The sequence below is a fragment of the Myxocyprinus asiaticus genome, chromosome 4 (assembly GCF_019703515.2).
Source record: "Myxocyprinus asiaticus isolate MX2 ecotype Aquarium Trade chromosome 4, UBuf_Myxa_2, whole genome shotgun sequence".
In the NCBI taxonomy this organism is placed as follows: domain Eukaryota; kingdom Metazoa; phylum Chordata; class Actinopteri; order Cypriniformes; family Catostomidae; genus Myxocyprinus; species Myxocyprinus asiaticus.
The window spans coordinates 12,071,343-12,083,145 of NC_059347.1; the positions used below are offsets into that span (position 1 = coordinate 12,071,343).

Consider the following 11,803-nt stretch of genomic DNA (forward strand, 5'->3'; position numbering starts at 1 on the left):
GCCCCATGTCAAACACTCCCCCTCGTTCTCCTTCAGGCCCGACCCAAGAAGAATTATCCAAAAATTCAAAGAGAGAGCTGAAGAAATCAGAGAGAGAGGGAGGAGAACAGTGCGGTGGAGGAGGGGAGAGAAAGAGAGAGAGAAAGCAAGAAAAAGATCTGCAAGATCCTTCACTGGTGGGTAACAAATCTCAAACACAGTGACGCAATAAGAAGTGAAACCCTGGGCCCCAGCAGCACTGCAGGCCCCTGACCCTCTCTCTGCCTTACACACACCCTACATTCAAACTGATTTCTGTCCTACCGTTTAACAGTATAGGCAGTAGTCTCTCAACCTTACGAAACCAACTAATGCATACTGAATATAAAAAATGAATACAAAAATAGCTTTCAAAAATCGCAGTTTCTGGGGGTCTGCAAAGATGTTTATGATGTACCGCTGAATTGTGCAAGGTTTGTGCAGTCAAATCTTTGATAGAAATCTTGTTTGAAACACAAGTAAGCAGCAGCATGTAAACAAGAAATCTTTGAGCAAACCTGTGTATTCTACTTTACTCTTAGACTGTATGCTTACATGCGGTCCGATTTTTGTGAAATCGGATTACAAACCTAGATAATGCAATTGTAGCTCAGCTTCATCCAGCCTATGTTAATTGGACCACCACTGGCTTCGGCATTGTGTGCTTGTTCTGAAAGTGTTGACACACAGCGGTATTTAACACATTTTCCAGCTGACGTCTTTCCTTTAGACATTGTGTCATATATACTTAGACATAAGACTCTAACTCGACTATGCTGTCGCTTGATTATAATTATGCGTATAAACCTACTGTGTTATATCCAATTAAGTGTTTGCCTATTCCTAAGCCCCAAAAGAAATTGAATAAAAATGTGGCCAGAATGAGCGACAATGTGTATCAGACTTCATGCCGATAGTCAAAAGGTCTGGCTACACGAGACAACATTAACATTAACGCAGCAGAGAAGACCCCTAATTAAAAAACCAGAAGAACTATTTTCTTCACTATTTTCAATCACTTTTATAACCTTAAAAAGCTGCTGCTCAATTGGCTTGTCTTAGCGGAACACCATTTTCCTGTATGCTGTTAGTGCCATTTCCGTATGTTGCTAGAAATTAGAGATTAGGGCTGCAACTAACGATTATTTTGATAATCGATTAATCTAATGATTATTAGAACGGTTATTCGACTATTCTGTTGATTATTGCAACGATTAATCATTGGCTCTTAACCGATTATTCAGCTTAAAAGGTTGTATTAAACGTGCTTACTAACAATAAAGAGGACAAAATCATCTTTTAAAAATACCTCTAAATGACATTCACTGAATTAAAGAAAAAAAAATACTTTTAAGTTTTAAATACCATTAAGTTTAATTCAGTAAAGACGTTCCTATTGTTATCGTGTTATTTTCTTGTTTTCTATTTAAAATTGTCAAAAAATCCTTAAAACAAGATACATTTACTTGAGAAGCAACATAAGATATTTAGACTTGCTTTAAGAGAATGTATCTTAAATATAAGTGCATTTTGTATGTAAGTGTATTTTTTCACTTCGTTATACTTCTGCGAGTGCAGTAAAGACAAAATACCCTTATTTTCAAGATCTATTCTCTAAAAGCAAGTCTAAATATCTTATATGCTGCTTCTCAGGTGAATGCATCTTTTTTTTTAAAGGATTTTTAGATATTTTAAAATATTTGTATTTTTAATATTATATTCAACATTCTCAGATAACAATTTTTTCTTCTGCAGTATATCTGCTAAAGCAAATGTATGTTGTTTTAAAGGAGTTTTAGATATTTATAATGGAAAACAAGCCAAATCAAAAACATATTTTGTTGCAGTGTATAATGGGGTGAAGACTACCCTCTATCACCCTTCTGTTCACTTCAAACCATCTTTAACTCACAAAAAAACAAACTCTCTCTTATTAATAAAGCTGCATCTTGCCAATTTTCTTCACGATAAGATACACACTGCAACACACATGTATTATGATTCAATAAATCACGAGTCATCACGTTATAATCTAGCTGCATTAAGCATGCGCGCTCGAGGGATGAGCATCCCCGTGACAAGAGTGTGCATCAGCCGGGTGCAGTTTCAATCTCTCCCCCTTAGATCGGGACATTCGTGCAACTCATTGAAGAGGCGCTGACCGCACAGAGAAATGCCAGTTTCGGAGTTTATAGTTATTTACATGACCTGCTCCCTTATTATTTGAACTTTAATAAAAGATGCATTAAAAAGGTAAGGCTGAGGTGTTTCCTTTAAAGATGCTCGAACACAAGTTTTGCTTCGGTGGAGCGGCAGCTCCACATATTCCACAACGAGAGTGCTTCTGTATTTACTTATTTTGTATTTTTGCATTATAATTCCTTCATACTTTGAAATCTTCATCACCTGAAGCTGTTTGGAAAGTTTAGAGTGCATCTGGACTGCAAGCTGTGTTTTCTTCCTCTCCTCAGTCAGGCGCGAACTGCAGTGCTGCTCTTGCGCGTCATCATTAGAGTTTAATCTGATCTCAGGTTACGTTAAATTACATCAAATGACTATTTGACAATGGAAATTTTTGTCGACAATTTTATATTGTCAACGTTGTTGATAACGTCGACTAATCATTTCAGTCCTATTAGAGATAGATCGATAATCGGTTTGGCGGATATTTTTAACCAATATTTACACTTTTCCACTTAATCAGTTATCGGTTCTTTAAAGCTTAAGTATGTAACTTTTTCTGCGTTAAAATACCTTCTCCTATCCCAGCTTAATATACAGAGACAACTATAAGTAAGCCATTCATAGGTTCATTTTCTCGGAAACTTAAGTATTTCTGTGGCGCTTTGAAAATAGCTGTTTGTTTTGAGCGACTCGCTTAGACCCATCCCAACAACGTTACTCAACCAATGCTGTGAGTTGGGGGCGGGACTATCTCTTAGTTTGACTAATGGCAGATGGGGCGTATTCAGAAAGCTGTTTTGAAAACATTATTTATTTTTGCAATTCCGTTTGGTGGTGCAGAATTTACATCAGCTTTAATATCAAGTTAACCAATAAAGTTGGACACAAAAGACTTTACATTTAAAATATTAATTGAGTTCTTTGTAGACTGTGTGCAAGATTAGTTTTGTAAAGCAGTTCACCAGAGGTTAGTGATAAATGATTAAGTTGTTAATGTGCCTAAAAGCAGAAATAAAATAAGAATTAAAAAATTAGTTATGCATATTGGTTATTGGACATGTAAACACAAAAATAATCAATATTTTATTGGTCATTAAAAACCAGTATCTGTCAAAACTTTTTTTATATCTATTAATTAACAAAAAATGGGGGGAAAAAAACTTTCCAAAACGAGCTCAGCTGGTTTATGGTTAATTATATTTTATTATGTCTTTTATCCCTAAAAGTGTACCAGCGTAAAACAGCCTTTCAGATTTCAGTCACTTTATTCCATGTAGGCTAGTCGGCAAAAAAAAAAAGTGTCATTTCTGGGTCAAACAATTTGTGTGTAATTTCTAGTGGCACCAAATTGCATAAAATTTCCATTTTCAAACAAGTTTCCCAAACACTCCCCACATCTTCTATTGTTCAGACATACAGGTAGTAGCAGACCAAACTCCACTGCTATTGGTTGACCTGAAACAATCAGATTGGAATTCCATTTGGTGCTGCTATCAGGTGCAGAAATTACACACTGCAACTCACTATCTTAATTCAAGATTCAAAAACGGTTGGGTTTAAGAGATGGAATTTTATCTGGAGTTTTATGTGGGTTTCATGCTCGGGTGGGGGAACAGGGTTTCACGTCCTTCTACCAGAAGCATGAGTTGCACAATCCCCTGAGCCCTGGCCGCCTTCCAGATCTCCTGTTTTACATTCAGCAAAACTCTATGTCTTAACCACTGTCCAAACTAACCCTTTCACCCTTTCGTTAACATGGACGAAAATTCATCCAGCCATTCAGAAGCGAAAGAGGGAAATGGTGGCACTTTGGCCACATTCATGCTTCTTAAGCAATTTTGAACTCCAAGAAAAAGTTAGTTGGGTTTCACCAAACAAAAATAGCTCCTGTCAAAGAAAAAAAAAAGTTTGTGCTCATGTATTTCTGCCATTAAACCGTAAAGAACGAGGAAGTGGCACACAGATTTGTCATACTGCCTCTGAACTGCAATGATATTTTGAGTGACATATCTTGCTTACGATCTATGTTCCACTACCTGATTTAAAAATCTGTCACCATGACAACTGTGTTTTCCTTTCTAAATTCCTGAAACAAACATGCAGCATTAAACAGGAAAAAATTATGTAGGCTGTATGCTGGCTGGGCATTGGAAACTGGGTGGTGTCTTTAAGGGTGTGTTCACACTTGTAGTCCGGTTCTCTTGGTCTGGACCAAAAAGAAAATGATACATTTAGTCCTGGTTCGCTTAGCGTTCACACTGGCATTTTTAACACCAAACCTAAAGATACGAAACAAAAGACATCAGGAAAAAGTCAAAAACTGATTGGACAGCTTTTATGACATATATTTTGTGACAGAACTTGTCGAAAATCCAAAACAATGCTGGCTGCTGGGCGAAATGCGCTCGTTAGATTTATATATTGTAAATATGGTGGTATTTTTTACCAGCTGAGAACAAACGAAGAGCTAATAAAATGTGTAAAGGAGTCAAAACAGCGCCAGGAATTCCTCCGTTGCACACACAAATGAAGATATGCTGCAAGGATGGCTGACGGCGGTTCCGACGCCTGTACCGAACTGTAATGGGCAACATAACTCCTATGATGAGAAGAGCCAGGTATGCTTGAGGTCAGTATTAGGCAAATTACTTCCTGTTTTTGGTCCGTTTAGACGTCTTTGGTCCATGTTGTGTTCATATATCAATCGAACCGCACCAGAGTTCGTTTGGAAGCGGACCGAGACCCACTATTCAGGTGGTCTCGGTCCGCTTGTTTGGTGCGCACCAAGGTTCAGATGGCAGCGTTCACACTTGTTCAAATGAACCGCACTAACAGAACAATCGCACCAGAGTTTGTTTTAATCGAACCAAACCTGCCAAGTGTGAACACACCTTAAATGATTCTTTGAGGGTTCAGACAGTTCACATGAAACGTACCCCAGACCAACTTATCAAGAGGACTCGGGGGCAATTCGCTGGTGTGTACAACTTGTTTGGTCGCTTTCACACCAACCAATCCGAACTTAACTCTGAAGAAGTTAAGAAACTTTTAAAAGTATTAAGCGATTGCTTGAACCAAAATTACACATCTCACACTTTATCAAGAGAACTGGGGGAGATATTTAGGTAGCCATAGGGGCTCTAAATGGCGGTGCGAAATGCACAGAAACACCAGAAAATTACAAACTACTGTGTACAGGCCTTCATCCAAATCTGGGCTTTCTGCCATGTTTGCAATAACGAACCATAGCCCAGTGCAAAGCTTAAACAGCCCTAAATATCCAGTGGACGTTTGTGTGCTGCGACTATAAATCCCATCTCTTGCTGAAATGGTGGTGTAAAATCAGGTCGCTAGTTACGAAAATAACAAAAGTGGCAAGTGGTTATTTCAAGAGAGGCACCTGGGTTTGGTGTCAACATGAATTGATCTAGTTAAGGTGAAAGATGATTTGCTCGAATTATTCGCTTTAGGAACCAATGAAACCAAGCTAAAATGGCAGACTATAATATTTAAAAATGAAGATTTGTTTGTGATCACTGCTTAAGATCAACTCTGATGACCAAATATTAATCTAGAGGTTAAGTATAAACAGCTTCCGGCGAAACAGTTTAATGTAAAAGCTCATTGGCATCAGAACTGTGGTCTAGTGGTTACTGGTGCTCATGCGGGCACAACATGTGTTCGAGTCTGACGTGCAAAATTTCTCGTTCTCACCATCAATTCCTCGCACTTGGTCAGTATATGGTCTGACCACGTTTTAATCAAGTGTAAATCAAAGTGTAAAAAATAAAGTTTAGGACAAAATAAGTTCACCCACCTTGCTCAGAGTCTGAATCTGGCTTGAAGGGCCCTGGGGCCACAGGTAGAGGCCTTGGGGGTCTCGGTTTGGGAGTTGGCGGAGAAATCTTTTTCTTTCCGATGAACTCTACGTACGTACCAGGAAAGTCCCCTTTTTCCTGAGTGGTTTCATTAAAGCCGGGCAGCCAACCGATTTCATTTGGTCTCTCCTCCATACCCTCATTGTAGCCGACTGCAAGCAGTGCACCCTTACTGACAGTAAGAATGTCCCCTACATGCAAGTCAATATCCTCCTCCCTCTCTTTCTTGTAGTCATACAGCGCTCTGTACTGATATCCTTCTGCACTCATCTTGATGGGTGTTGTATCAAATATTCAATAATGTTCTGCTCCTCACAGGTTCTATGTACAACTTTGTGGATACCAGGTAAGAGTCTAAACAAAGTGTCTTGATCCAAAGACTTTAAGCCTTTATTATCATCATCCACATCGAATAGTCTGTCTTGACTGGTGGATTATGTGAAACTAATGGTCCAGTGATTGAGTGCACCTTCGAGGTGCTGCAGACACACCGCTCCCATCTGTGTGAGGCCTGTTTCTGTGGATCTCATAAAGTAACTCGAACCTGCAACACAGAGAAGCTGTTTTACACACACTATGAAGACAATCAACTTCAATGGGGTAAACCCTAGAAAAACTTCTATTGTTACACATTATTTGCACAAACAACAATAAAAACCTGAATACAATTTTAAAAAAGGACTAAAGCACTAAAATATACCTTTATTTAGAGCTAGTAATGGGCTACTATAATCAACAATAGGTTAAAGGAAAAGTTAAATCCATGTATTCAGAAACTATATAATAATGTGGGTGAGAAACAGATAAATATTTAAGTCCTTTATCTCCACTTTCACGTTCACATTCGTTTGTTTTTTGCCGATTCACATTCTTCGTGCATACGGCCACCTAATGGTCGGGGCTGGTCAAAGGTGGAGATTTATAGAAAAATAATTTAAATATTGATCTGTTTCTCACCCACACCTTTAACATCGCTTCAGAAGACATGAATTATACCGCTGGAGTCGTATTGATTATTTTATGCTGCATTTATGGACCTTCTAAGTAGGTCACCATTCACTTGCATTGAATGGACATACAGAGCTGAAATATTCTTCTAAACAGGCATGCACTGATAACATTTTTTTTTTTTTTTTTTTTTTGCTGAACTCAATATCAGCAGTTTATTTCAATGTTATCATCAAAACTGTGTTTAAATAAATTAAAACTTTAATCAACTGAAAGTATAACAACTAATTTTCAACATGAAATTGTATTATTTTTATCAAATGAAGTGATTTTATACAGAACCTCACAGCACAATCCAAATACAACGTTGGAGTTATTTTTGTCAAATAAAGTGCTTCACAGATGTGAGATACTGCTCAAGTATAATACAATTACTACTGATTTATTATTATTATTATTATTATTATAAGTAGTAGTAGTAGTATAACAGTGAATATTACATAACAATACAGTAGTGATCTATTTCTGTCATACTTTTTCATATAAATTGAGATTTATTTTGAAGTGTTTCTGTTTTGTTAGACCAAGTTGCTCTAACGATATGACGGCAGATTCCCAATATGGAAAAGCCGGTCACTACGTGAATCACAGTGATTATTAAACCACAAAAGGCTACTATATAAATAAATAAATATGTAGTCTATATATGACTTGTGCTAAAAAGTGAATTAGCGCTCTGTCTGCTGTCATCTGCTACAAACACAGCATGTGATGCTCATGATGGTGTTTTCCGTGTATGAGCCAGTGATCTCTAAAGGTATGAGCAGTTTGTGTCTCTATGTCAGCACAACGCCGGCTCCACAAATTCTCAAGCACTCACATTTAACATGCTGCACGTGCAAATTACCTATTTATCTCATTAAATCGCAGCTTTTGCTGTTAAATAATCACACTAGGACACAATGTGATTTTAATCTGAGCGCTGAATGTTTATGGCATGACATTCGTACGTCAGATGGTATCGGTTTTTGGTATCGGAGCATTTTTACGAGTACGAGTACAAGTACATGAGCGCGGTATCGGACTCGATTCTGATACCAGTATCGGTATCGGTGCGTCCCTACTTCTAAAAGTATTCATTTGTGTTCCGCAGAAGAAAGTAAGTCTGGGACACATCTGGGATGGCATGAGGGTGATTAAATGATGAGAGAATTTTCATCTAGGGGTGAACTATCCCTTTAAATGGGATGTAAATGATCAATGTGTTCAACTACTAAACTAAACTATAAAGAGACTGGTAGCAAAACGGTTTATGGCCGGGGGGGGGGGGGGGGTAAAATCATCTTTCTCTTTCATGCAGCATAAAACTGCTTATAAAACGTTAAGCATGACTTCACATAGGAATTGAACAGCAAAAGTATTGTGGCCAAAAACACCTCGGAAAGTGTCAAAAAAAAAAATAAAAAAAAAAATAAAAAAACTCACAAGCAAATGTAGATGAGCACTGTTTGGACAAATGTGAATAAATGAACAAATGGCGCAAAAGAAAACTCCAAAGTGAGTCGAAATGATGAACGAGCACAACATTCGGCTTACTGCAACCGATTCCGATGATACTGTAAATCGCCGTGACGTTAAAACCGGACTTTAAGGAATTTATCAGACCGTATTCTGACCAAGTGTGAGGTAATTCACTCATAAAGCAATAAAATGCAACTTTCAAGTTTTAAAGGGCATTATTAAGCATTAAAAATCAAAACACAACTACAAATCGCATACCAGGCTAAATGTCGACAATTAATATTAATCAGAGCGACATCGCTTCATGTGGCGTTAATCGAGGCGATTTTTATTTATATATATTTCAATTAATTACAGAAACTCCGGCTTAGCATGTCGGCTAACAGCATCTAACTTTAAAGAACGACACAAAGATGATAAAGCAACTAGCTCATAGTTTATAAGCAAAAACAACATAAAGCCCGATCATTTCATTTGCACAGTCAGTCGCGATGGAATTAAATCGCCAGTGTGCATGTCAAGTAATTGGATGCAGTCGGGACACGCCGTACTGGAACAATCGACACAGCAAAGCGATCCTGCCAAATACATGCCATAATCGAAACATTATATCCCAAACTTATCCCGAATACATTGCACATTACATAAAACAATACTACTTACCGGGTACTGGAGAATATGACGAGAGATTGAATTGTATCTGTTAACTTTTTTTTAAAGTTGCAAGGGGCCCGTTCATGAATAGCAGGGCCGAGAAAATCTCCTTCCCTTCCCGTAACTCCAGCTTACGGCGGCTCTCCAGCTAACCTACGCAGCTCAACTGCTATAAAGCCCACCTCAGACGACGCGTCTTCGTGGAAATAACATCCAACAGTGGGGTGAATTTCAACCCTCTATTTGGGTTATTTTTACTACTTTCTAACTTAATAATTGGGCTCGTTTCCCGACAGTAATGCCGACTCCGCCCGAGTCACAGCACACTGAATCCACTCAGCACTCAAGCCACGCCCAATGCTCTACGGCAGCCCCCTCCCCCCGGCACGCCCCGCCCCCTCTGCCATATTCATACATTTGCCCCGTCTCCTCTAGTTAACGTGTCAAACGGCTGCACTTGAAAGTTTTCCGCCAGCAGTTTTCTCGGTCATACGAAAGCAATATTCGAGAGCAAGATTTTAGCCGTAATAATAACCATTACAAATTGAGAAATGGGTGTTGTGCTGCTTGCTGCATTCTTATTGTATGGAGTGTTTCAATGGGGCAATATTTCTCGAAATGACTTTCAGAGAGTCCTACTGTATGGTACAGTGCTATCAGATGGTGATACCATGGTACTTTGATATGTGGATAGTTATGGGTATATAACATATTCATTAACCTGTAATGATTATAGACATAATGACATTTCATGTCAACTACCCATATACTAAATGATTACTGTATTCATATTATATACCATGGTATTGACATGGTTCTCCAAAAATATGTCAAAAATACCATGGTACTCAAAAAACGTAGTACATGTCCAAAAAACATGGTTTTACCATGTATGAGAGAAAAGGATTGGTTAGAACAAAGTTTATTTCTGGTAATTATGTAATACATTTCACAAAATGCATCATGTAAAAATCTGTTAAGGTGAAGACAACTTTTCATTATATCTCTGTAAAAATTAAACATTTCTGCTAAACATGTTGTAGAAATAATTCTGATCAAGATTTTTAAAAATATAGTAATTTTAGTTAATAGAGATGGGTATTAGTTATTGTTTGATATAATATTTGAAAGCCTCTAATAAGCTATGCTATCTGACAAATTTACAATAAGAGTGAGTGGGGTTGATTTGCACATAGGGTATAAAAAAGAATAGATAACAATTCATAACTATCAGACACACTATTTACCAACATACCTGTACATAAACATTTATAACATAATAATAATGATAACTGTGTTATTTTTATTATTATTTTATACATACACATGGTTCAAGCCAAGCCAATGTTACAATTAGTTCCTATCATTTATGTGATTAAATTGTTTTACATTAGTCCATTTACAATGTTTATGTTTATGTAAGTGAAGATTTATATATTTGTACAAGTTTATATAAGTAAAATTGTTCATATTAATTCAAAACATAAATTAATAATATATAATCATATTAGTTACATAATAATTACTCATATTAATGATATAAGACAAATTGTTGAGTTCTGTTGTCCTGGTTTCAAACAATCTATTGTTTGTTTTTCTGTGTGTTGCTTCTTTTAAAACTTTAGTTTTAAACTTAAATTTAACCAACCCCACAATGTATGCAAATGCAAAACATAACTTTAATCATTAATTAACTAAAGGCTTTAAATATTTGGTGACATTGAATTTTTTTTTCTTTTTTTTTTTTTTTTTAACCTAAGAACTTAAGCTTTCATTTATACCTAGTTTGGGTTTCCTAACGTTTGTTCCACCAGAGATATTCAACAAAGAATAAAAAGTGTGCCAATCAACCCCAGTCTCCCCTACATTTTGTAAATGTTGTAAAAACAATGAGCCTGCACTGCATTTCCTTTAGTTTTTATATTAATTGCATTTATTCAATTTATTAAAGTACCATGGTATTACAATGTTTTTATTTTGTTTTTATTTTACAGAATACAATGGTAACACCATGTTAATTAAACATATATAGCTGAAGTCATTAAAACATTTTTAACCACTCCACAGATTTAATATTAGCAAACTATAGTTTTGGCAAGTCGTTTAGGACATCTACTTTGTGCAGGACACAAGTACTTTTTCCAACAATTGTTTACAGACAGATTGTTTCACTTTTATTTGACTATATCACAATTCCATTGGGTCAGAAGTTTACATACACTAAGTTAACTGTGCCTGTAAGCAGCTTGGAAAATTCCAGAAAATGATGTCAAGCCTTTAGACAATTAGCCAATTAGCTTCTAATAGGAGGTGTACTGAATTGGAGGTGTACCTGTGGATGTATTTTAAGGCCTACCTTCAAACTCAGTGCCTCTTTGCTTGACATCGTGGGAAAATCAAAAGAAATCAGCCAAGACCACAGAAAAAAAAAAAAAAATTGTGGACCTCCGCAAGTCTGGTTCATCCTTGGGAGCAATTTCCAAATGCCTGAAGGTACCACGTTCATCTGTACAAACAATAGTACACAAGTATAAACAACATGGGACCACGCAGCTATCATACCGCTCAAGAAGGAGATGCATTCTGTCTCCTGTTGAATG

At 37.0% G+C, this 11,803-nt stretch overlaps 1 protein-coding gene across 3 annotated transcripts in view; it reads right to left on the minus strand.

Moving 5' to 3' along the window:
• Positions 1–9,537, minus strand: part of LOC127433853 (phosphatidylinositol 3-kinase regulatory subunit alpha-like) — a 36,681-nt gene extending 27,144 nt beyond the window's left edge. For 2 of the 3 annotated variants that reach the window (XM_051686149.1, XM_051686139.1), the window contains exons 1-2: positions 9,213–9,537; positions 6,020–6,624 (exon numbers count right to left, since the gene is read on the minus strand). In XM_051686149.1, coding sequence (XP_051542109.1) covers positions 6,020–6,350 — 331 coding nt within the window. In that variant the 5' untranslated portion in view covers positions 6,351–6,624; positions 9,213–9,537. Of the gene's footprint in view, positions 1–4,238; positions 4,445–6,019; positions 6,625–9,212 lie in introns of those variants that run through there. The other variant, XM_051686157.1, reaches the window with a different exon arrangement.
• Between the last annotated feature and the right edge of the window lie 2,266 nt (positions 9,538–11,803).